We start from the raw sequence: 27,172 nt of genomic DNA, 5'->3' as shown, positions 1-27,172 counted from the left end.
ATTAAATTCGTTGACAATCATTTACACGAACTTTTTGTGAAAAGAATATCAATTATCTAAGCTAAGGAATTATTTCTTTTGAGGATTTTTGAGGATTTTTTTTAAAATTCTATGATAATATTTGTGCAATGTTGAACATGATAGCCGTCATTAATCCAAATAAGTAATACAGTAGTTGTAATAAAAGTTATATTTTAGTCATGCATAACTGATATTGACGAATTTATAATAGTTCGTCCATACATCGTTGTTCTTGAAACAATCATTATTAGTATACATGTAAGTTTCCTGACGTATAAGAGCCATTGAGGATGAGCTCCAGAGAAATCAGACTAGTGGCGTTTCGTTCGTTTGTTTGTTGGGAAAGGAGAGGAAATGCAACCGCTTGTACAGATAAACGACAGAATTACCATACAAGCATTTATAGTCAACACAATAAGAAAGAGTTCCCATCGTTAGACGGGGAATATGAAGGCTTCCAAGAATGAACAAGTGACATGTCTAACTCTGAACAGTTAGAAAACAGACTATCGACATCAACCGCTTGTTCTTAATATTTGAAACTGTATGCATATATATACGTATACGTTTATGATATACATAGTGATGAGTTCTTGCGTCTGACAAAAACTAAATTCCTTCATGGTTATATCTTGCCATACGTTTATATTGGTTTGTAAGGTGATTACTCACAATCGTTATTTGAAAATCCTGTTTGTGAGATGTAGATTCATTTCAATACAGAAATTTCGTCTATATATTTCACAAGTGTATAACACGGAGAAGCTCTGAAGGTCCATTACTCCCATTTTGTTTGGGTGTGAACCATCGATGTTTACAGCAATATCACAGAATAAGATGATGATGGTAGAAAGAACTATGGGCGTCATGTGGCAAATATTACATGCATATCGGACAATGAGTTGTCATTCTGTATGAAAAGATTTCCAATACAACCATATTATTGAGAAGGAATGTTTACATGCTATACTCTCGTACTAGTATTACAGGGTTCTTGTGGCGTTCACCTTAGACACACATCTTTTTAACGATGTTTAAAAAAAAAGTCAGAACCAATTTAAAGTCATATTTCCCTATTTTTTAAATATAACTAAAAGTCTTTTATCTGACAAGAATACCCCTATTTAGCGAACAAGTAATTTATTCTTTTTTCTGTTATTGAATACCAAGAAAGAAAATAAATCCCGAAATTAATTTGAAACTTTGATACTCAAAAGTTTCCCAGCAAAATATTCACATTCCCTGGGGATAATTAGTGTTCGTCCAGTGGCATATATAACAATTGTGATGACGAATTACTTCCTTTGTTCGAGAACAATCTTATTGAAATATAAATCTGTGATTTTACTAGGTCCACAGCTTCAATGAACCAAAGCAAAAGTTATACATCGACCTGTATTTAAATCAAATTGGTTCTCTTCTTCTTTTGGTATACAATAGTCTATCGACATTCGATGATTACATACTGTTGGCATACGTGGACTAGTCTATTTACAACACTTTTACCCCTATTTATTCAAAATATATGTTTTTTTCTTATGTTCAATGTATACATGTATATATTTTAAATTGCGCTATAGTTCCGTAACTTTCTATCCAGTCGTATAAACGAATCGTCGGCAAGTGCGTACATTTTTTTAAATCAACATTTCTGGTCTGTTTCAATCTGTCCTTCACTATTGACAATGACTATATATTACATTTTCCCAAATTCACCCTTGGAAAAAATATTTAAATAGATTTTAATTTCATCAAATCTTATTTTTTGGGTATTATTTATATGTTTATGAATTATATTCTTTACACCAGAAATGTTATTCATAAACAAGCGTATGAGTTTAGTACTGACAAGTAAGACAGAGTTGTAGATTATACATCTGATAGTTCAAAATGGAAAGTTATAAGTTATCCGCCGTGTACACTGATCAATACCTGCAGAGGTGAAACGATACGTGAACTTGCAAGCCCGACAGAAAATCGCTTGAATACCTGGACGTGTCACCTCACACCCCTCACAATACCTTTGGAAGTAATACCTTTAGCCATGCTGGTGATCAGATGAGGGAAGATCAAAATATATTTGTTTATTACTTTAAAGAATTATGAACAAATTAGATTTTCGAAAACAATTTTCACGGAACACTTATTTATGATTTCAACTTTGACTTTTCACCTAATTCCAATATCAACAGTTTAAAAACAACAGACCATGGTAATTTAAAAAAAGTAAGAATATTTTTCGTATCAAGTTAGTTAGTCGGATAAAACAACCGTACGATTGACAAGATATCGACACGCAATTACGACTACATCGGTTACTGTAGTTTTGTTTCTTTGTGGTTTATAGACATATCGTTTTTATTAATCGGGAAAGAAGACAAAATGGCGGATCGCAGAGAATTGATACTCTAAATTTAAAATCGATGGTGATCGCTTATCTAGCGGAATAAAACTTTAATATCTATGAATTTGAGCATTTTTATACAGAATGAACATAATATCAATTTTTGATTTTTTTGCGAAGTTTCCCTTTAACTATCCCTTAATTTTGCCGAAATATACAGGCTTTGGACTTTGTAAATTTCATGAAAATAACAGTATTATGGACTTTTAAATCTCAAATTTCGACTCTTAAAAATGGTTTCAAGCTTTTTTTTACAAGTAGGGTCATTCCTGTTGTTCTGGCAAATCTATATTCCCCCCTTACACCTAATTCACAAATACCAGTGAATCTGATAAAAGATTATAAATCTCATGTTTCCATGTTTTTGTGGCAAAGTAGAATACATTTCTGTTGCCCAATGAATGATTGTCTTTAAGTCATTGCAAGGTGAATTGAATGGGACATGTTTCCATTAATATTAGTATGAATACTAGTTTTGAGAAAATATTTAACTTGATACTTGATCTTTGTTTCAGCTCTCGACCTCATGAATTTTGTTTTAACACCTAAATTCATGCTTTGAGTACTCCATGATTAATAATAAATTCTATATACAATAAAATAAACTGTTCCAATATCATGACTTAAAAAAATACCCAATATTGCTGACCTTTAAATGATGTTTTAATGGATGTTAGCTTTTAAAACATATCTTTCATTGTAGCTTCCATGCTTCATGATGTTTATACGTACGAGGTACCTAGTAACCAAAGAATAGCTATTACTGATGGAGACATGATTGGATGGTATGTTATGGGATTTATCTGTATGAAACTAGTAGTAAGACTGATTGATATAAATATAGTTTTCTTCTTAACAAAATACTTATATAAATTATAAGGTTAATGACTCCAGAGTTTCAATGAAATAACTGTTACAATGGAGGTCATTTAATTAAGAATATTTCACACCCTGGTCATTTCTTTCACATTCCTCACTAAAATAACAATATCCTTGATAAGATGGTTAAAGAGGAAGTAAGATTGCTATGTTGTTGTGTAAAAATGAGAAATACAACATTTAATTAATTGTATTCTTTATGTTTCTTTTTTGTTGAGCCTGCAACATTTATGTTGCGAAAGCTAGACAGGCTGATCATAGATTCCGTCATCAGTGTCATCAACATTTAGGTTCAGGGTGTTGTTCAGTTTTTCTTTAGACATCAATGACTTTGTCAAACCTTTTTGAATTTAATGAAATTTGGGCAGAAGCTTTTTTTTACCAAGAGCAAAATTTGGAAAATTGAATTACTTTCGTTTTTCTTTTTATTACTGATAATTAGTGTAGTTTCTTTGCAGTTAACTTGTAGCTTCAGTCTAAGGTTAAAGTTTTTCAGTCATCATTCAATTTCAATAACTTTGTCAAACCTTTATGGAATTTGGCTTTAGTTGGACAGAAGCTTAGTCTTTTATGATCAAAAGACTTGTCCTTGAACATTATTTTTCCGCATTTTACTGTCTAAATAAAGGCTTAGATTTTAGCAGGTACAACAAATGTAACAAGTAGATACAGATACAGTCTGGAGTTAAAGTTTGGTGCACCTCAATTACTTTGTCAAAACTTCATAAAATTTAATGAAATTTTTGCAGAATTTTTTGGTGAGATAATGTCTGAATCAAAATTGGGAAAATTTAGTAGACTTAAGTTTTTTCTTTTTCAGTATAATTTACTGATAGATGGATTTTTTTGTATCTAACATTTTCAGACATTCTGAGATTCCATTCTTTTTTACATAATAAATTCACAAACCTTCATTGATTTATATATAGTTTTAACTTTTTACAGTCAACATTACACATGGAACCCATTATGAATTTTTACTTTATATAAACTGTTTAACTGGTTGATATATTGTCACTGGTGACACATGATTGGCTGATATTTATAGTCATTGATGACACATCAAAGAAATAGTTGGGTAATCTTGATAAAGATTGGTGATACATAATTGGTTAATCAGTATCAGACTTTGACAGATTTAACTGAACAATTCTTACTAGATTGTGTTTCATCTGAGACAATTTTAAAAGTCCATGAATGCACAACATAGGGATGCTATGCTAATTATAAGCAACTGCTTAAGTGTATAACCATGCAAATTTTTTCAGTTTTTATGACTAATTAAGTAATAGGAAAAAAATATCTGGTATATGGGATCATTGCACGTCTACACATCTGTCAAACAGGGTTCACCTGACCTTTACCTCATTTAATTGATCAGCGATCAAGGTTGAAGCTAGATAATTACGTCCATTTCTCAAACTATACTTGGTTTGAGATTGATTGTAAGGGGCACATGTCTATTCAGCAAGTATCATCTGACTTTGACTTCATTATCATGGTTCATTTGTACATGTTGAATTTTACTTAGTTTGGTCCTTTTATCAGATACTATCAGCAATAGGTCAACTATATTTGGTGTATGTAATGACTAAAAGGGAAACATGTCTGTTTGGCAGGGTTCATCTGACCTTGACCTCAGATTACCTTGACCTCATTTTCAAGAATCATTGATAATGTTAAGTTCATATGATAATTGTAGTAAAACCTTTATCTTAAAGTCTTTCAACATTTAATCAATTATTATCTGTAAAGCAGATGAGAATTCTCAGTGTGTGCACTCTTATTAATATATTTAAATTTTAATCAGGTGGGATCCAAACAATGTTATACCCTATGAGACCTGTGATTCATCCTACAATCCATCAACTGACAGTCACCATGACTACAGACTAAATCTTTGTCCTACACGTACATTGGTGACAACAAAGAACTCCTTTAGTGTTGGTAATGAAGTAGACTTTAGCACAAGTCCAACTGTGATTACAGAAAAAGTATTTGCTGTCCAGTATATTACAACTCCAAGTAAGTATAGTAGAATTAAAGAGGATGACTTGGAAGAATTACAGAGTCTTAATTTTCATAGCTTCCATCAGTCTTTGTCATCCTTGTCTGTGGTTGTATTGGGCTAATTAAAAGCAAACATTAAAAAATGTGTCTGATGATCACAACCAAACTGGCTAACATGGCTAAAAATAGAACATAGAGATAAAATGCAAGTTTTGTCAATTGTCTTGAAAATTGTTATGGATAGAGAAAATTTTACTATGCAGAAATGTTCATATTGTTTAGATCTACATACTGTCTATTTACATTTAAATGTATGCATGATATTAGTTATTGCCCTTAAATGACAATTTTTTATCAATTTTTTTGCAGTTTATGGTCTATTATCTTAATAATTTTGATTTTAAGATAGAAACCTCAAATTATGAAAATAATCAGCAAGAAAGGATCTACAAATAAATTATCTTGGTATAAATCACTAATTAGATTCCTATCAGAGTAATTGCCAGTAAATGAAAATATTCACAATTTTATTTGGCAGTCTTTTTGCCTATTATCTTGAAAACTATACTAGAAAGTGAGAAATTTGATATGACAAAAAGAAACAGCAAGACAATATTTTCAAAAAGTTATTGGCTAATTGACTTTTTACACATAAAATGGTTAGTTGAATTTTAACATGTTAAAGGAGCGTTTGCCTGTAAATGACAATTTTTACCATATTTGCTTTTAATCTTGAAAATTATAATACAGAGAAATTTTATATAGCAAAAATGATTAGTAAGACTGAGTCCACAAATACTCTTTAAAGTCTCTAGTTTGAGATGAAAAATGCTTGATTTATCAGTTAGTAATATAAAACAAATGACATAGGTCTTTCTCAAAATGTTTAAAGAAGAGGAAAAGAACATTGGATAATATAACATCAGTGGGACAGCAACTAAACAACAAATATTGACCTGAATAGTAGGCAACAATTACGAAGGTTAATAATTTAATATTACATAGTTTGTGTTTTCTTTTCGCAGATAGAGCACCGTATTGGTCAACAAATACAAGGACCTATAGAACAGATGACAGAGCTATAGATACAACAGCTAGCTATTTCTATTTTACTGATGATGATGATGGAGATTTTTATACTTACTATGATATGCCTTACAGTGATCCATACTTCTATTTTGATACATCACGAGGTATGTTTACTTACTATGATATGCCTTACAGTGATCCATACTTCTATTTTGATACATCACGAGGTATGTATACTTACTATGATATGCCTTACAGTGATCCATACTTCTATCCTTATACATCAAGAGGTATGTATACTTACTATGAAATGCCTTACAGTGATCCATAATTCCATTTTGATTCATCAAGCGGTAAGTATACTTACTATGATATGCCTTGCAGTGACCCATACTTCTATCCTGATACATCACGAGGTATGTATACTGTATGTATACTTACTATTAAATGCCTTACAGTGATCAATACTTCCATTTTGATTCATCAAGCGGTAAGTATACTTAATATGATATGCCTTGCAGTGACCCATACTTCTATCCTGATACATCACGAGGTATGTATACTGTATGTATACTTACTATGAAATACCTTACAGTGATCAATACTTCCATTTTGATTCATCAAGCGGTAAGTATACTTACTATGATATGCCTTACAGTGATCCATACTCTTATTTTGATTCATCAAGCAGTAAGTATACTTACTATGAAATGCCTTACAGTGATCCATACTTCCATTTTGATTCATCAAGCAGTAAGTATACTTACTATGATATGCCTTACAATGATCCATACTTTTATTTTGATACATCACGAGGTATCTATACTTACTATGATATGCCTTGCAGTGATCCATACTCTTATTTTGATTCATCAAGCGGTAAGTATACTTTCTATGATATGCCTTACAGTGATCCATACTCTTATTTTGATTCATCAAGCAGTAAGTATACTTACTATGATATGCCTTACAGTGATCCATACTCTTATTTTGATTCATCAAGCAGTAAGTATACTTACTATGATATGCCTTACAGTGATCCATACTTCCATTTTGATTCATCAAGCAGTAAGTATACTTACTATGATATGCCTTACAATGATCCATGTCTATTTTGATTCATCATGAGGTATCTATACTTACTATGATATGCTTTACAGTGATCCATACTTCTATTTTGATTCATCAAGCAGTAAGTATACTTACTATGATATGGCTTACAGTGATCCATACTCTTATTTTGATTCATCAAGCGGTAAGTATGCTTAATATGATATGCCTTACAGTGATCCATACTCTTATTTTGATTCATCAAGCGGTAAGTATACTTACTATGAAATGCCTGACAGTGATCCATACGTCTATTTTGATTCATCATGAGGTATCTATACTTACTAAGAAATGCCTTACAGTGATCCATACTTTTATTTTGATTCATCAAGCGGTAAGTATACTTACTTTGATATGCCTTACAGTGATCCATACTCTTATTTTAATTCATCAAGCGTTAAGTATACTTTCTATGATATACCTTACAGTGATCCAAACTTCTATTTTGATAAATCACGAGGTATCTATACTTTCTATGATATGCCATACAATGATCCATACTTTTATATTTATACATCTCGAGGTATCTATACTTACTATGATATGCCTTATAATGATCAATACTTCTATTTTGATACATCAGGAGGTATGAATCTTCTGTCGTATAATTTGGTCTAATGCACACCTCCAATGTTTTTATGCCCCACCTGCGATAGTAGAGGGGCATTTTGTTTTCTGGTCTGTGTGTCCGTCTGTCCGTCCGTCCTACTGTCTGTCCGTCCGTTCGTTCAGGTTAAAGTTTTTGGTCAAGGTAGTTTTTGATGAAGTTGAAGTCCAATCAACTTCAAACTTAGTACACATGTTCCCATGTTTCGTAAATTTTTGTTATCTTTTATAAAAATCTTCACTGAAACTATAGCCAATCTTAACTAAAATCAACATTATGGTATCTAGTTTTAAAAATGTGTCCAATGACTCTGTTTTACAACCAACATGGCAGACATGACTAAAAATAGAACATAGATTCAAAATTGACTTGGGGGGGGGGGGAGGGGGGTTATGGCTCTAATCATTTGGAAATAGGGGCAAAAAATGGAAAAAATAGAGGATTTTATTGTTAAAGGACAATTCAGACAATTTAAAAGCAGTGTAAAGGAGGTAATCCAAATCATTTTAAAAAGTTTTATGATCTATTTAAATGTGTAATTTAAATTATGGTTATAATCTCCAATACAAATTTGAAATGAAATACTGACCATATCTTGAGGGGAAGAATTATTTTTTGGAATAAAGGAAAAGGGAGAGGTGCCAATTCCCAACATCATGTTTTAATGCACTAAAGTAAAATTTAATATAAATTCAAATCAAATAACCAATTTGAAGTTCTTTGACTTAGTTATTCTGTGTCAGAAACCTATTTGTTTTTAAATTTTTATTACAATCCAAATTCAGAACTGTATCAAGTGTGAATATTGTGTCCATTGTGGCCCTAACTTTTCATGGTTGGACATCTGCGGTCATATCCAGCTGTGCTCAGCGAAGCAATTTATTTGTTATTATGATTAATCTTAGATGTCATTATAGAATTTAATAATATCTTATATCTAATACTATTTATATGATTTCCAAAGCATCAGTAAATACATGTGGGCGACACAGCCTCTTGAGAGCCTCTAGTTAGTCATGGCATTGTCAGTTCATTTACGACTTATGACTTAATATGCTAAATGAGAGGAAATGTCTTTTTGGTATCTTTTGAGTCTCTCTATGACATTTTATGTTGTTCGTGCTGTAAAACCATTGAAGCAGCATTGATATAAATTTGACAGTTTAATACAGAATTAAACCTGTGATCAAGTCTTAGAAAATAACCTATATGAGTGAAAATATTTCATTCCTTTGACCCACACCTATTTGTGTTACATTTTGTAATGCCAGGTAACATTTTCTCATCCTTTTGCATCCGTCCTCCGTCCTCGTTGTCGTCTATTTAAACTTTTACCAATATCTTCTCCTCAGAAACTACTGAGACAAATTTAACCACACTTGGCCACAATCATCATTAGGGTATTTAATTTATTTAATTTGTCCCTGGACCCCTCCTGCCCACCAACATGGCAGACATGGGTAAAAATAGAACATGGTTGTAAAATTCAGTTTTTGGCTTATATCTCTGAAACTAAATCATACAGAAAATCTGATGGGGTAAAAATGGTTGTGAGATCTATCTTCCCTGAAATTTTCAGATGAATCAGACAACTGTTGGGTTGCTGCCCCTGAATTAGTAATTAAGTAGTTTTAAGGACATTTTGCAGTTTTTATACGCCCGTCGTCTTTTAGACGGGACGTATTATGGTATACCGTTGTCCGTCCGTCCGTCTGTCCGTCAGTCCGTCTGTCCGTCCGTCCGTCTGTCCGTCCGTCCGTCTGTCCGTCCGTCGTCCACACTTCGGACAATAACTCAAAAACACTTTCACCAATTTCCATGAAACTTAAGTGAATTGTTTATATCTATTGACGTAAGCTCCCTTTCGTTTTTTTTTAATTTCAGATTTTAAGTTTTGGATTTATGGGGCTTTATTCATAAAAAAGGGGGGATTTTCAACACTTCGGACAATAACTCAAAAAGGCTTTCACCAATGTCCATGAAACTTTGGTGAATTGTTTATATCTATTGATGTAAGCTCCCTTTCAATTTTTATAAATTTCAGATTTTAAGTTTTGGATTTATGGGGCTTTATTCATAAAAAAAAGGGGGATTTTCAACACTTCGGACAATAACTCAAAAAGGCTTTCACCAAAGTCCATGAAACTTTGGTGAATTGTTTATATCTATTGATGTAAGCTCCCTTTCAATTTTTATAAATTTCAGATTTTAAGTTTTGGATTTATGGGGCTTTATTCATAAAAAAGGGGGATTTTCAACACTTCGGACAATAACTCAAAAAGGCTTTCACCAAAGTCCATGAAACTTTGGTGAATTGTTTATATCTATTAATGTAAGCTCCCTTTCAATTTTTATAAATTTCAGATTTTACATTTCCGTGTAATGAATTTTTATGCTGAAAAAAGGGGGGATTTTCCAATTTTGGGACAATAACTAACACTTTCACAAAATTTTATGCAACTTTGATAAATTGTTTATATCTATTGACATAAGCTCCCTTTCCATTTTTATAAATTTTAGATTTTACGTTTTCTTAAGTAATGAATTTTTATACTTAAAAGAGGGGGATTTTATGAAACTTTGGTGAATATATTAATGTAACATCCCTTTTGATTTGTATATATATTTCTAGTTGATCATATAAATTCATTTAAAGTATAAAAGACGAGTTAAAAGAGCAACGGGCGTATCATGCGCTAAAGCGCAGCCCTTTATTGGTTGTTGTCTTGAATATTTTTATAGATAGAGATAAACTGTAAACAGCAATAATGTTCAGCAAAATAAGATCTACAAATGAGTCAAATGATCAAAATTGTAAATTGACCCTTTAAGGAGTAATTCCCCTTTATAGTAAATTTTTACCAATCATTTCTTAAATTTTGTAATGTTATACAAAAATCATCTCCTGAAACTACTCAGACATATTTAACCAAACTTGGCCACAATCATCATTAGCCTAGGGTATTTAGCTTATTTAATGTGTCCAATGACCCAGCCTGCCAACCAACATGGTCCACATGTCTAAAAATAGAACATTGTGGTAAAATACAGTTTTGGCCTATATCTCTGAAACGAAAGCATGTAGTGCAAATCTGTCAATAGATAAACATGTTAATCAGGTTGATATCTATCTGCCCTGAAATTTCAGACTTAAGTTTTAAATTTTCCTTTGAGTTCCCTTTTATTTATTTTGTACCTTTTATAATTTTTATTCTAGCCAAAATACTTTCCTGAACAGCATTTTTTACATAGCATTAACTGTTTTGAAATAGATTCATTTAAAAACACAAAAAAACTGAACATTTTAATGGATTTATGTTTTTAGGATATTTACGTGTAAAGTCAACGTTTCCTCATGAAGTAGGAACAACTTGGCATAGTTATATAGTGACTATATCTACACAAGATTCTTGTTATAACAGAGCGACAGGAACTGTTACTATATCAACATATAATGAGGTAAGTTCTGCATGAATGGCATTCCAGTACAAAAAAACTATATAGTTTTATGTGATTGAATGGCCACATAGAGGGTGGGTGGGGGAGGGGAAGGACCTTTTTCGGGACGTTTTTTTTAGCTTGGGATTTCAGGATTTACCCTTTCAGGATCCTGGATTTCTGTTTTTGAATTTCGGGATGTTTGGAATTTTTATTTTTAAATTCTGGACCTCAGGATTTCATGTTTTTAAGCCCAGGATTTTGGGGTCAGGACCAATCCCACCCCCCTTCACATAGGGTGCTAGGTGCATTATGTTTTCCATCTGTGTTTCTGATTGTTTGTTTGTCTGTCTGTCTGTCCATCTGTTCTGCTTCAGGTTAAAGTCTTTGGCCAAGGTAGTTTTTGATGAAGTTAAAGTCCAATCAATATGAAACTTAGTACACTTTGTTCTCTATGATATGATTTTGATGCAAAATTAGATTTTTTACACTAATTTCATGGTCCAGTGAACATAGACAATTATAGTGCCCACCTTAGATTAAAGTTTTTGGGGAGGAAGTTTTTACTGAATTTGAAGTCCAATGAACTTGAAACTTAGTATACATATTCCCAATGCTATGATCTGTCTAATTTTAAGGTTTTACCGCAATTTCACCGTCCACTGAACATAGAAAATGATAGAGCTAGTTGGGCATCCGTGTTCTATGGACACATTCTTGTTAGCAAAATTTCAATGGGCGAAACTATTCCACATAGTATGGTAGGTTTTAGTATTTTTTTAAGTCATATAGACTTAGTCCTGTAAGATTGAATTAAGGGTTGCTACTAACTTGACTTAATGATTATATTATGTTAAATTTGAAATTTGTGTTTCTCAATGAACAGGTAAACTAAACCAAACTACACAATGTAATGAACTTTAAAGCAGGAGCCATAGGAAAATAACACATATATAAATTGTCACCAATATTTAAATCATTATATAAATAGAAAAAAAAAATATATAGATCTGACGTCTCCTAAAAAGGATAAATGCAAAATGTTATTTTTGTTAACTAACAATAAGTTGCCTAGGAGGCTGTTTACAAATATTCATTGCTGTTAATGTTTTCAGGCTCCAGAATTTCCAGATTTACCTGCCACAGTAGAACTATCTGAGAACAGAACAGGTGGCGAAGTTTACACTTTTACTATTAATGATCCAGAAGGAGATGTATATACACATAGTATCTTTAGAATTACACCAAGTACAGATATATTTTATCTGGATGGTATGTTTATAATATACACACACAATCCTTAGTATTTCCGTAAGGTAACAGATATAAATTCAATCTTAAATTGATGGTATATTTATACCCCCGCTTTGAAAAAAAGGGGGGTATACTGTTTTACCTCTGTCTGTCCTTCCGTCAGTCCATCGGTCCTTCAGTCCGTCAGTCTGTCAGTTAGTCCGTCCGTCCCATGAATATTTTTCGTCACATACTTCTCAGGAACTACACTACCAGGATTTCTGAAATTTGGTTTCAGGCTTGATATAAGTCAGCTATACCGTGTGATGCGTTTTCAGATTCATCACTCAACAACTTCCTGCTTACCGAACACTTGTTTGATTTTACACATGATAGCCAAGTTGAAAATTTTTCGTCACATTTTTCTCAGGAACTGCAATACAAGGATTTCTGAAATTTGGTTTAAGGGTTAATATAAGTCAGCTATACTGTGTGATGCGTTTTCAGATTCATCACTCGACAACTTCCTGTTTACCGAACACTTGCATATTTTTACACAATTAATATTATCCACTTGCGGCGGGGTATCATCAGTGAGCAGTAGCTCGCAGTTTCACTTGTTTACATATGCAATGTACCAAAACAATATCTGATACAATTAAATTTAACAATACTTTTAGATGTATAGATGGTATATTAGCTCTCAATAATGGCGACTTCAGTATGTATACTAAAGAAATTTATCCTGTTGAACTAAAGTTAGATCACGCTAACACTGATAATCAATGAACACTGCCCTTTCCTCGATGTTTTATTTATATTTATCATTAACGGGAAACTTAATACCAAAATTTATGATAAAAGAGATTATTTTTCATTCCTTATCGTTAATTATTCACTCCTCTGGGTGCAGGACTTTCTCACAGTGTTGAAGACCCATTGGTGACCTTCGGTTGTTCTTTGCTCATTGTCTCTTTGACATATTCCCCATTTCCATTCTCATTTCTATATGTTATCTTTTGGTCTAATCATAGTGGTGTGGGATGGGTTAAACCTTCTTACCTGTCTATTGTTTTTTCAACCTGCAACAGGTAATGGCCCAGATATTTTAGAAATTACAGATTTTGGTGGAATAATCTTTTTAAGCCCCTGTGACAAAATGTCGGGGGCATATTAATTTTCTCCTGTCTGTCTGTCTGTCCATTTGTCTGTCTGTGTGTCCATCTCTATCGATTAGGATATATTGTTTGTCCAGCTATCTCCCTCTTCAGTTTTATTAGTACAACTTAATATTTTGTAGGATGTTCATACACATAATGAAAGTGGGCATGGCCGCAGGAATTTGAATTTTCCAAATATTCTGAAAAAGAAGGGTAGTTGGTCTTAGTCATTTTTTTGGTACGTTGTATAAAGAGATCATGGTTTTGGAGATACAGCTTTGAAGGATGTTCATAATCATAAGGGAGGTGTAGGTGGCCACATAATTTGATTTCTTTAAAAAATTCTGAAAATGACAGGTTGCTAGAATTTTTTGTGTACTAGCAGCATAAAGAGATCATGCTCCTGCTACAGTTATGTCATTATGATTAAGTGGGGGCATCGATGGTGTCTTCCAGACACATATCAATTTCATGATGTATGCCAACATCACTGTTTGTCAAATCTAGAATATGTGGAACTATACTTCTGATACTGTAGATTCATTTATTTTCGTGGGTATCAATTTTCGTGGATAGAGAAAAAAAGACGTTTCGTGGTATACGTAAATTCGTGGATAGCTGATTACAACAACAAAAAATTAGATACGTAATTCGTGGATTTCTTTTTGATTTAGGAGATCATATAACCTCCTTGTTTTGATCAATAATAAAACAAAACAAAAAAGATGGAATTCATTGAAAAAGCTCGCTTGGTCATTCTAGGTTAAAGTGTTCATTGATAACTTCGATTACAATAATGGACAGAGACAACTAATTATTTGTTTGTTTTACAATTTATAAATTCTTGTCTGAATTCTATAAGGCATTCAAAACTTTATGATTGAAAGCTCATTTCCCTAATCACGATATAATAAACAGTGATATAAGTGTAAGGTGTGAAAATAAATGTTCCTGTCATAAACAATATTACCTACGGGCAATATCCCCGTACTTAATCCTATTGATTTTTAATCACTGGTAAACCAAACTATGACACGGTAATTAAAAACTTGCAGTTATTTTCCATGAACAGTTTTAATCAATTTTAAAAAGTAAATTATCACTGATATTAGATATATTTATTATAGATTTAATCAAAATACTTGTATCTTCTTTCAATAAAAAACATGTGTTATGTTACAATGTTTATCGCTAGTCAACACTATACTAGAACTGTATAACATAACCGTAAATAAACATCCGACTCAATACACATTTCTCGGGATTATTCTTCGTTGAATTCTTAAATTCGTGGTTCGCTGTTACCCACGAAATCCACGAAAATTGGTATACCACGAATAAAAATGAATCCACAGTATATAGGAGAGCAAAAAAGGAGGATAGGGGCATTATCTATATCTAGTTTTTATACGCCCGTCAAAATTTTGACGGCACGTATTATGGTATACAAATGTCCGGTGTCTGTCCATCTGTCTGTCTGTCTGTCTGTCCGTCTGTCTGTCCGTCCGTCTGTCTGTCCGGCGTAAACATGTCGCACCGTAACTTGAGAACGACTTATCCAAATTTCATGAAACTTAAAATAGTTGTTTCTTATGATGGTCAAATGATCTGTATACTTTTTGGTGAAAATAAGATTAAAACTTTTTGAGTTACGGCACTTTGTAACTAAAACAGGGGTGTGTTTTTTTCACATGTCGCACCGTATCTCAAAAACGATTCTTGATTATGGCTTAAAACTTTAAACACTTCTAAGTTATATTAATCTTAATAATTGTATACTTTTTGGTGATGATTCAAAATTTTATTTTTGAGTTATTGAGTATTTTGTAAAAAAGGGGGAGGGTTTTTTTACATGTTGTGCGGTATCTCAAAAACAATTTATGATTATTGCTAAAAACTTTACACACTTCTTTGTTATATATTAATCTAAAGATCTGTATACTTTTAGGTGATGATTCAAAACTTTATTTTGGAGTTATTGAGTATTTTGTTAAACAGGGGAGGGGTTTTTTACATGTCGCGCTGTATCTAAGTTATATTAATCTTAATATCTGTATACTTTTTGGTGATGATTCAAAATTTTATTTTTGAGTTATTGAGTATTTTGTAAAAAAGGGGGAGGTTTTTTTTACATGTCGCACCATATCTCAAAAACGATTTATGATTATTGCTTAAAACTTTACACATGTCTTTGTTATATTAATCTAAAGATCTGTATACTTTTTGGTGATGATTCAAAATTTCATTTTTGAGTTATTGAGTATTTTGTAAAAAAGGGGGAGAGTTTTTTTACATGTCGTGCCGTATCTCAAAAACAATTTATGATTATTGCTAAAAACTTTACACACTTCTTTGTTATATTAATCTAAAGATCTGTATACTTTTAGGTGATGATTCAAAACTTTATTTTGGAGTTATTGAGTATTTTGTTAAACAGGGGAGGGTTTTTTTGCATGTCGCGCTGTATCTCAAAAATAATTTATGATTATTGCTTAAAACTTTACACACTTCTTTGTTATATTAATCTAAAGATCTGTATACTTTTTGGTTTTGATTCAAAATTTTATTTTAGTGATATTTGGTTTTTTGTAAAAAAAAAAAAAAACAGGGTTGGGGCTTTCACATGTCCCATCGTGTCTCAAAAACAATATATGGTTATTGCTTAAAACTTTCTCAGAAACTATGATTATTGCATAAAACTTCAACACAAGACGTCGGGCGTATCATGCGCTCATGGAGCAGCTGTTTATTCAGTTGAGTTATCTCTCAAACATCCATATTATTTTAGATCAATGACATTCATTTAAGGCATACATTTCAAGAGTAAGTTGTAACATAATGATTAAGAGGGGTAATCTTTGTATTGAAAGTTCAAACTAAAATTAGGTGCATCTTTTTTTAGCCAAATGGGCCAAGTGAGCTTTTCTCATCACTTGGCGTCTGTCGCCCTTCATCCGTTAACTTTTACAAAATTCTTCTCTGGAACTACTGAGCCAGATTTAACCAAATATGGCCACAATCATCATTAGGGTATCTAGTTAAAAAAATGTATCTGATCAGTGATGATAATGCCAACCAATCAAGATTAATGCAATGGCTAAAAATAGAACATAGGGGTAAAATGTAGACTTTGGCTTATATCTCTGGAACCAAAGCAGTAAGAGCAAATCTGAATATGGGTAAAATTGTTTATCAGGTCAAGATCTATCTGCCCTGAAATTTTCAGACAAATCGAACACCCCTTGTTGGGTTGCTTCCCCTGACTTTGTAATTTTAGGAAATTTTTCAGTTTTTTGTTATTATCATGAATATTATTATAGATAGAGATAAACTGTAAACAACAATAATGTTCAGTAAAGTTAGATTTACAAATAAGTCATCCTGACCAAATCGGTCTTTTGACCCCTTAAGGAGTTATTGTCCTTTATTGTAAATTTTTAACAAATTTTTGTAATCTTACAAAAAAAATTCTCCTCTGAAACTACAGAGACAAATTTAACCAAACTTGGACATAATCATTATAAGGGTATCTGGTTAAAAAATTGTTTCCGATGACCAAGCCTGCCAAATGCAACCAACATGGCTGACAGGGCTAAAAATAGAACTTAGGGTAAAAATGCAATTTTTGGCTTATATCTCTGAAATTATAGCAAATGTATAACGGTTGCATTTTTTCATGCAGCAATTGTAAATAGAAATATCAGGTGAGAGACACAGGCCCCTTAGAGCCTATAGTTTCAGTTTAGCATGAAGGTCCATAACTGTTCCTTTATACTTTCATCGTCATAATATAAGGAAAGGTTGTTTTACCAAGTTTTACTTTTTGTTAAATATAAAGAACTGTGCAATGAAATTAGGTGACTTTGATCTTCATTTTAGGCATTAATGTTTCTGGTTAAGTTTTGCATTGCAGTCATAATCAAGACATCGAAGGATCAGCTTACTCCTCAACATCACCACCATACATTTATAATGTCTTCCTAGTAGATTATATATATGCATTTTTGTAGATCATACTGTGATGCAGAAAGATGGAGCAATATTAAATACAGATACATTGGCCAGTTCCTACGAAATAAAGATGAAAGCTAACGATGGCAGTAATACAAGATATGGTTACATCTATGTCAATATACTGAGACAAACTCGTATACCTATGAGTAAGTAGTTGAATATAAAGTCTTAGATCATACTATTAAATTTTAAGCTGATTTAAACTTTTCTATTAATTGATCTCTTTGTGGTTTACTTTATTAGCTCACCTGGCCCAATGGGACAAGTGAGCTTTTCTCATCACATGGCGTACTTCTTCCATTGTCGTTGTCCGTCGAATTAAAAAAATTAACTCTTCTACCAAACTTGGACAGAAGCTTGTTTGTGATCAGAAGCTAGTATCTAAAAGACATTTTGTAAAAAATTATTTCCTGTTTTTCCGTATATTCCTTATAAATGGACCTAGTTTTCTTCCAGTTACCAATACATAAGTCTGCAGTTTTAAGTTTTTAAAACATTTATTGGATTCATAAACCATCCTGGATTTTCACCTTGGACAGAAGCTTCTTACAATCAAAATATACTGATAGTATCTAGAGGAAAACGTAAAAATTATTTTCTTTATCATTTGTTCATTCAATACATTTATTTTTCAACTAGCTCTTCTATAAATCCATAGATTTGATTGCATACTGTATCAAAAGTGGGTTGAGATATCATAAAACATGTTTAGCCCTGCTGCATTTTTGCGCCTGTCCCAAGTCAGCAGCCTCTGGCCTTTGTGTTAGTCTTGTATGATTTTAATTTTGGTTCATTTATATGTTTTGGAGTTAGTGTGACGTCCATTTTCACTGAACTAGTACACAATTTTATTTAGGGGCCAGCTGAGGACCACCTCTGGGTGCGGAATTTTCTCGCTGCATTGAAGACCCATTGGTGACCTTCGTCTGTTGTCTGCTCTTTAGTTGGGTTGTTGTGTTTTTGACATATTCCCCATCATCATTCTCAATTTTATGTATTCATTTTTTACAAGCATAATGTTTTTCGTACATTTCAAACGAACATTTACTTTTCATTAACTGTTAATCTATTATGTGCATTCCCCTATCACACTGAAAACATAGAAAACAGCAAAAGTAGAGAAGACACTGGGTTCCACGGAATCCTTACAAATTATTGTTCAATATGACCCTTTTGGTTTAAATGTTCCAAGAGATTTAATAGATTTGGCTCCCAAAAGGTTTTGCCTTGAGCATATTATATATCTATAATGAGATTTTTTAGAGAATAAAATATTTAATGATTATGTTTCAGCAATCTATTACTATGATCAGCTGGAAGGGAACACAGCTTCGATATCCTGTGATGGAGAGAAGACGACATACTACACATACACTGATTTTGTTTCTCCTCCAGACCCTTACATCAAAATCATTGATGTTCGATATACTTACAGAGATTGTAATCATACTGATATTCGTGGAGTCGCTGATCAGTGTGAAAATAAGACATCTTGTTCATTTCCAGTGACAAATGCCAATGTTGGAAGTTCTTGTGGGACTAATGGACAGGGGGGCTTATATTTTACGTATATCTGCATTAGTAAGTACATGTATCATAATTTCAACGGGGTTTCCAGTAGATAATAATTAAGTATGACAGGCAGACAAATGGGGGTCACATTAGATTTTTAAATTTCTCGATTAACTGTTCTTGATTGGTAGGGAAATATTACTTTATGTAGTTTTTATGCAACTACTTAAAACATTCAATGAATGAATGAAAAAATTAGGTCGAAATTGGTTTTTATAATATTTTCCTTTGTGGCTCGCAAATTATTGCTTTAATGAAAATAATAATATGAAGATATACAATATAGACAGGATGAAACATACGGTTTTAACATTTGATTCATTATTTTGATTAACTGAAGTGGTTTTTTTTTCCGAAGTTTCTTTTACTACAAACTTGAACACTAAGCTGCAGGAGCAAAATTGTCTGGAATACCCAGTTTTGTGTTATTGAAAGAAATCTAAGCTATAGAATTTTAATAAAAAATAAGAGAAGATAGCTCTAATTTTATACTTTCATAAAACAAAAACAAAAATTGGGGTCTCAGAATTTGTATTTTTGCAACAAAACTATATAAGTTAATCCATAAAACAATAACTTTATAAAGGTGTCTTGAGTTACCTCACCCTGCATTGCAAAGTTGAAAACGTTGAATCAAACAAAATATTCTGTATATGTAAACATTAGTCATAGAACATGATAAAAGAAATGATTTTCTTCATTTCGATTAAAGATCTTACAAATGAATTACATTCTTCTCTCAAAATTTGCACATTTTTGTAAAGATCTACACAGATTTTGAACTGCCATTGTACAATCCAAGATGGCGAAAGGCACCCCTGTTCTGCTATTGTACAATCCAAGATGGCGAAAGGCACCCGTGTTCTGCTATTGTACAATCCAAGATGGACACCTATGAAAATCGGTGACGATCAAAAATTTTAACAGAGTTATGCCCCTTGGAAATATTACTTATATTGGAAACTGTATTTGCTATCTACCCTTAATTTCTCTTATATCTATAAAAAAATTTAAAGAAAATAAAAAAAATGTTTTTTTGTTATACGTGTTAAATATTTACATATTTATATACTATATATATATATATATATTATATATGTGTAATTCAGATTAGTTTAAACATATATTTATTTATAATGGATTGGGAAACAAGTTATTGCAACTTATATTAATCTCTTTCCACTTTGCGGGTGGAAGTGCTGCCTAGTAGCGATTTCAGCATGCTTTTTTTCAAAATCTACAAGGGTGTCTTTTACGTGCAAGAGACAGCCATTTATCGTCCCCTTCCGATGGACTATCATTGTTTCTCAAGACCATACTTGCAAATGGTGTCAAGGTAGTGCCAAAAATTCAGTCCCTCAAGTTTTCTCCCCAGAACGGGGATTGAACCAAGAACCTTTGTGTTAGTAGTCGGATGCACTAACCATTACACCATTTAGATGCATATCTTTATTCAGAGTGGTACAATTAATGTCTGGAAACACCTTTTTGTTTACACTCTCTTTGATAAAAATGTTGTTCATGTAAGACGTGTTTCCTATGACCAAACAACAAAAACTAAAGTTTAAAGACAAGGTCCATATTGTCACAACTGCCCTTGCATAGATAAAATATATATGTGCATTGCAGGGGATATTTGAACTCTGTTCTTTTATTGCATCACAATGAAAATTTGATTAAAAGTAGAATGTACCACACAGAGATCCTATGTTTTCTGGGACTAGAAATTTGGTCCCTTTAAAAATGTTGTAAATAATTTCTTTATATTTGTTTTGGTCTTGATTGATTAAATTAACCTATATTACAGAGGATGGGGCTTGGACATCTTGGTCAGACTGGGGAGATTGTGACAGATCATGTGATGGTGGTATTCAGATTCGTACCAGAACTTGTACCAATCCATCTCCTAATGATCATAGTAAAAACCAAATCTGCAAGGACAACAGAGAATATCAATCACAAGAATGTAATACCAACAGTTGTACATGTAAGTTAGATGACAGGGAATCTAAATATAGATTTTACCACGGCAACAAATGTGATATAATATTTCACCCCTAAGTACTTTTCAATTTTAAAATTTTGACTGTCAAATGTAAAAAAATATTGTACGTATTGCGTGAGGCTTGTTGGTGGAATATCTGTTTCTCTTATGATATTTAATCAAATTTATCTTTTTTTTTCCAATGAGCTGTAAAAAGATGTGTTCATTTGATATGATTATGTGATGTAATTCCTCGATCATGGTTGCCAATTTATTTTGATGTCTCAATAGTAAATTCAGGTGAAAGCAAGATAATATGACATCATAATTTAAAGTTAGGCCAAACAAATTAATATGTGTGTTTCCTATTACATCTTTTAAAACGTTCTGACTTTAACAGTGCTTATTGAAAAATGACAAAAGAAACTTTAGGGTAGGCTATTTTCGAGTTTAAAAATTAGGAGGGGTAGGGTAATAGAAAACACAAATCATTTTTTATTTAGCCTTATGATCCATAAAGAACAGAGATAAGCAAACCACATGTTGATTATAATTTTTTTCAACCTGTTGGTGAAAGTAAAAATGATTAGAATTAAGTGAAAGACTGATTCTGTTTCGAGATTAGCTGTTTGTTTCATGGACCGATTATGTATTGACCTAGGTTTAGATTCAAGGTTATCTGTATATTCTCCTGGGATTTGAAGTATCAATGATTTTCCATGAAAATTTGAAATAAGTATGTAGCATGTGTTTCAGTTTCTGTATTTTTGTAAAGACCATGTTTGAGAGAGCTCGTTGTATAAGTTTCAATCATTCTTATAGTTAATAATGTATCATTTCTAATATGATTACAGATACAGGAGGCACCTGTAAAAATGACAACTGGCAACCAGTTTGCACAAGTTTTGCTACTAATGGATCCCTTGAGATTACTAAAGGTATATGGAGCTATGGATGTGAATGGTCCTATAATCATGCTAATCCTTGGAGGAATCTTAAGACTACTGTTTCCAGTTACTGTACCAATTATTGGAAATGTGAAGTTCCAATTTTAGAGAGTAGCTTAGCCACTTGCTACACAAACACATCTTCCACAACAGAGTTTGATTACACTGAAACATATGTGTGTCATGATAAAGGCTGGTACACTTGTAATAAACAGTTGCCGTCATACAAGCCTGAGCAGTACTATTCTATCTGTGGAGCATTGTATTGGGGTTATACCTGTCACAGTAAGTTTTAGCAACATTAGAATTTACCAATCTATAGAACTATTGTACTTTTTTTGGAGTATCACAGATTTTCAACTTGCTTTTGCTTTGTTTGTAAATATAATTATTGGATTATTGATGTGCAAAGAAATATCAAACTGGTTCTTTCTCCCAAACATGTGTTTGTTCAATTTGTACCTTTATGAACCAGTTTTCATGTCTTTGTCCCCTTACTGATATCTGATTAATGCAGACAGATGCTTATATTCATACTGTAATTACACAGCATTTGATAGAGCTCCAAAGGGATAGCAACCTGGTTATTGGTACCACAGGCCCTATATATTTAGTAACAGGAAGGATTGGGATCAGGGTTTCCACTGGCAGTTTCCATTTTTATACGACCGCAAAATTTGAAAAATTTTTCGTCGTATATTGCTATCACGTTGGCGTCGGCGTCGGCGTCGTCGTCGTCGTCGTCGTCCTGCGTCCGAATACTTTTAGTTTTCGCACTCTAACTTTAGTAAAAGTGAATGGAAATCTATGAAATTTTAACACAAGGTTTATGACCACAAAAGGAAGGTTGGTATTGATTTTGGGAGTTTTGGTCCCAACATTTTAGGAATTAGGGGCCAAAAAGGGCCCAAATAAGCATTTTCTTGGTTTTCGCACTATAACTTTAGTTGAAGTTAATAGAAATCTATGAAATTTTGACACAAGGTTTATGACCACAAAAGAACGGTTGGGATTGATTTTGGGAGTTTTGGTTTCAACAGTTTAGGAATTAGGGGCCAAAAAAGGGCCCAAATAAGCATTATTCTTGGTTTTCTCACAATAACTTTAGTTTAAGTAAATAGAAATCAATGAAATTTAAACACAATGTTAATGACTACAAAAGGAAGGTTGGTATTGATTTTGGGAGTTTAGGTCCCGACAGTTTAGGAATTAGGGGCCAAAAAGGGACCCAAATAAGCATTTTTCTTGGTTTTCGCACCATAACGTTAGTATAAGTAAATAGAAATCTATGAAATTTAAACACAAGGTTTATGACCATAAAAGGAAGGTTGGTATTGATTTTGGGAGTTTTGGTCCCAACAGAATAAGGGGCCCAAAGGGTCCAAAATTAAACTTTGTTTGATTTCATCAAAATTGAATAATTGGGGTTCTTTGATATGCCGAATCTAACTGTCATGACTGTGTATGTAGATTCTTAACCTTTGGTCCCCTTTTCAAATTGGTCTACATTAAGGTCCAAAGGGTCCAAAATTAAACTTAGTTTGTTTTTGACAAAAAATGAATCAGTTAGGTTCTTTGATATGCTGAATCTAAAAATGTACTTAGATTCTTGATTATTGGCCCAGTTTTCAAGTTGGTCCAAATCGGGGTCCAAAATTAAACTTTGTTTGATTTCATCAAAAATTGAATAAATGGGGTTCTTTGATATACCAAATCTAACTGTGTATGTAGATTCTTCATTTTTGGTCCTGTTTTCAAATTGGTCTACACTAAAGTCCAAAGGGTCCAAAATTAAACTTAGTCTGATTTTAACAAAAATTGAAATCTTGGGGTTCTTTGATATGCTGAATCCAAAATATACTTAGATTTTTTATTATGGGCCCAGTTTTCAAGTTGGTCCAAATCAGGATCCAAAATTATTATATTAAGTATTGTGCAATAGCAAGTCTTTTCAATTGCACAGTATTGCGCAATGGCAAGAAATATCTAATTGCACAATATTGTGAAATAGCAAATTTTTTTTTAATTAGAGTTATCTTTCTTTGTCCAGAATAGTAAGCAAGAAATATCTAATTGCAAAATATTGTGCAATAGCAAGATTTTTTTTAATTGGAGTTATCTTTCTTTGTCCAGAATCAACTTAAATCTTTGTTAGATACAATATACAATGTATATTCACTTTTTACTACCAACTGATAAATTAAAATAATCTTTACCATTCAGTGATAACAAGCAGTTTTTTTACATCTTAATATTTTGTGATGTATTTAAATGAGTAGTTATTGTTGCAAACTCCATTAGAAATTTTAATTGAGATTAGTTTTGGAATAAGGGAAAGGGGAATGTGATTAAAAAAATTGGGTTCAATTTTTCTCATTTGAAATTTCATAAATAAAAAAGAAAATTTCTTCAAACATTTTTTTGAGAGGATTAATATTCAACAACATAGTGAATTGCTCTAAGAGAAAACAAAAATTTTAAGTTCATTAGAACACATTCATTCTGTGTCAGAAACCTATGCTGTGTCAACTATTTAATCACAATCCAAATTTAGAGCTGAATCCAGCTTGAATGTTGTGTCCATACTTGCCCCAACTGTTCAGGGTTCAACCTCTGCGGTCGTATAAAGCTACGCCCTGCGGAGCATCTGGTTGCAGTTTGCCAGAGAAATTTGATTTTGGAGAATTGTTCATCACGAGTTGAATATTTTTCGATATTTGAATTCTTTGATTAGTTATTCTTTTTATTACATTTGCAAAATTTATGAATTTAAAGTAGAAAATGGAAGGAACTCAATCTTTTTTTATGCATTGACAATTTGTTTTGATTTGACTTATTGACATCGTCTTGACAATGTCTTGATAATGCCTATTGTTGTGTGACAGAGGAGTGAAATAACCACTTTTATTTCACATGTGAAAATATCGGTTTTTATTTCACTGAGAAATCAATGTAATTCATTGCAACCAATGTAATAAATGGTTTATAAAATTGTGTGATTAAAGTCCTTCATATGCCAAATAAATGATTTGTTTTTTCAATTTTATCTAAAATATTGTTTAGAAGAAAATTGTTATCATTGTTTTAGCGCTCCTGTTTTGAACAAAATTTACCTTGAACAGGGGTTATTTTTTTTTGTAACAGCCCGGGAATTATTGGTAAGCAGAATTTACTAGTCCTGATGAAAGAACTGCTAGACCAGCAAATCAAACCTGATAGCCTGAACTTTTAACAAATGTTTGAGTCAGCTCGATATTTTCTCCTGATTGAAATTTCAATCCTGTAAGACTTTAATAGTCACAAAGGCAATCATTTTTAAAATTTTGGCATCATCACAATGCATGAATAATTTACATTAAACGATACTAAACTTCAGAAGACTTTTGATATAACTTTGATGTTCTGACGTAAACTGTTAAATTGACAGTCCACATACAAAATATTAAAAACTAGTGAAATAAAATCTGTCTTAAACTCTTTATTAATGCAAAATCACCCTGTCGATCAGAACTGTACTTTTTTTTTCAAAAATTATTTTTCCTATTACGGAATGTTGACTTGTCAATGGTAATACACAGACCAAAGATGGACACAAAACGCTGTGTACACTGTCAAAGTTGTCCATTCAGTTTATGTAGTTCTTTCCACATAATTTCTTCTTGAAAATTCTTGAAATGAATGTTTAGATAGCGTTATCCATGATAATGTTCGCATATTTTGAAGAATTCGGATGCAAAATTAAATCTCACACCTGCGCACATGCTCACACGTGTGTCAGTGGTTCTGAGGAATTTTCATTTTACTTCTTTTTTTTTTAATTGATCATAAATTTAGAATTCTATGTTAATATGTATTTCTGAAAGGCTTATTAAATCATTCTTACTAAGTAACAGTTCATGTCAATCAATGCATCATACCCCCAGTACCGTTACTTGAAAGTCTCAGCTCGACCATTCCATTGTACAATACACTAAGTTCGGAGAAATGGGTAATGATAGTACTGGAATTGCAATCAAACCATGATACCGGTCCACCCAGAGTCATTTGTTCAATTTTTAAAACATACAACATTAGTTCAAATTCTTGGAATCCCAAATGACGTAATTGAACTTGATTGGCTAAGTTAGAATAGAGATGAAGGGATTTTCCACTTTGTGTTTTGGAATCGCCAAGAATTTTTTGTTACCAGTCCGTTGGGCAAAAATTGGTTACAAGTTTTGATTGCCGGAGGTGTAAATGCTCTAGTCCCCGGCGTCGAGCTAGTGGATTTCTTAACCCCTGTAGAATTTTAACAATTGGACGAAAAAGAAAGTTTTGATAACTGATTTTATTCAGAGCTCTTCAACAAAACAGGATCTGATATCTGATAAACTTAAAGAAGTTGAAATCCAACCAAATGATGTTGTAGATAATAATTCTGATAGTTGAGAAGAGTTAGTCCAAACAGTAACATTGAAAGTGCTGTGAAAACAGCTTATTCACATTGTTTAAATAGTATAAATATTGTAACAGTATATATAGCCAGTAAAAAAGTAGTTGCAACAGAAGATTTTTCAGTTTCAATCTTTAGCATTATACACCAAATATACACAGAAAAAAGTCCCATAAAATCTAACTTAAGGAAGACTAAAAAAATCACCATTTATTATTCCTATGGAGATTTGCATTGAAAAGGGAGATAACTCTTGCAAAAAAAGGCAGAAATATCAATAAAAATTGATACAAAATCATACCTTTACCGCTTCTATTCACCAGAACGTATTG

General features: G+C 32.3%; 1 protein-coding gene across 1 annotated transcript in view; it reads left to right on the top strand.

Moving 5' to 3' along the window:
* Window positions 1–27,172, top strand: part of LOC139498569 (uncharacterized) — a 113,395-nt gene that overhangs the window by 45,622 nt on the left and 40,601 nt on the right. The window contains exons 18-26 of the mRNA XM_071287012.1: window positions 3,129–3,210; window positions 5,115–5,329; window positions 6,340–6,507; window positions 11,386–11,519; window positions 12,614–12,770; window positions 17,902–18,051; window positions 19,199–19,486; window positions 21,285–21,464; window positions 22,316–22,693. Coding sequence (XP_071143113.1) covers window positions 3,129–3,210; window positions 5,115–5,329; window positions 6,340–6,507; window positions 11,386–11,519; window positions 12,614–12,770; window positions 17,902–18,051; window positions 19,199–19,486; window positions 21,285–21,464; window positions 22,316–22,693 — 1,752 coding nt within the window. The remainder of the gene's footprint in view (window positions 1–3,128; window positions 3,211–5,114; window positions 5,330–6,339; window positions 6,508–11,385; window positions 11,520–12,613; window positions 12,771–17,901; window positions 18,052–19,198; window positions 19,487–21,284; window positions 21,465–22,315; window positions 22,694–27,172) is intronic.

This window comes from Mytilus edulis, chromosome 12 (genome assembly GCF_963676685.1).
Source record: "Mytilus edulis chromosome 12, xbMytEdul2.2, whole genome shotgun sequence".
NCBI classification, from domain to species: domain Eukaryota; kingdom Metazoa; phylum Mollusca; class Bivalvia; order Mytilida; family Mytilidae; genus Mytilus; species Mytilus edulis.
Note: the sequence above shows the minus strand (reverse complement) of the source record. Positions and strands in the feature narration are given on the sequence as shown.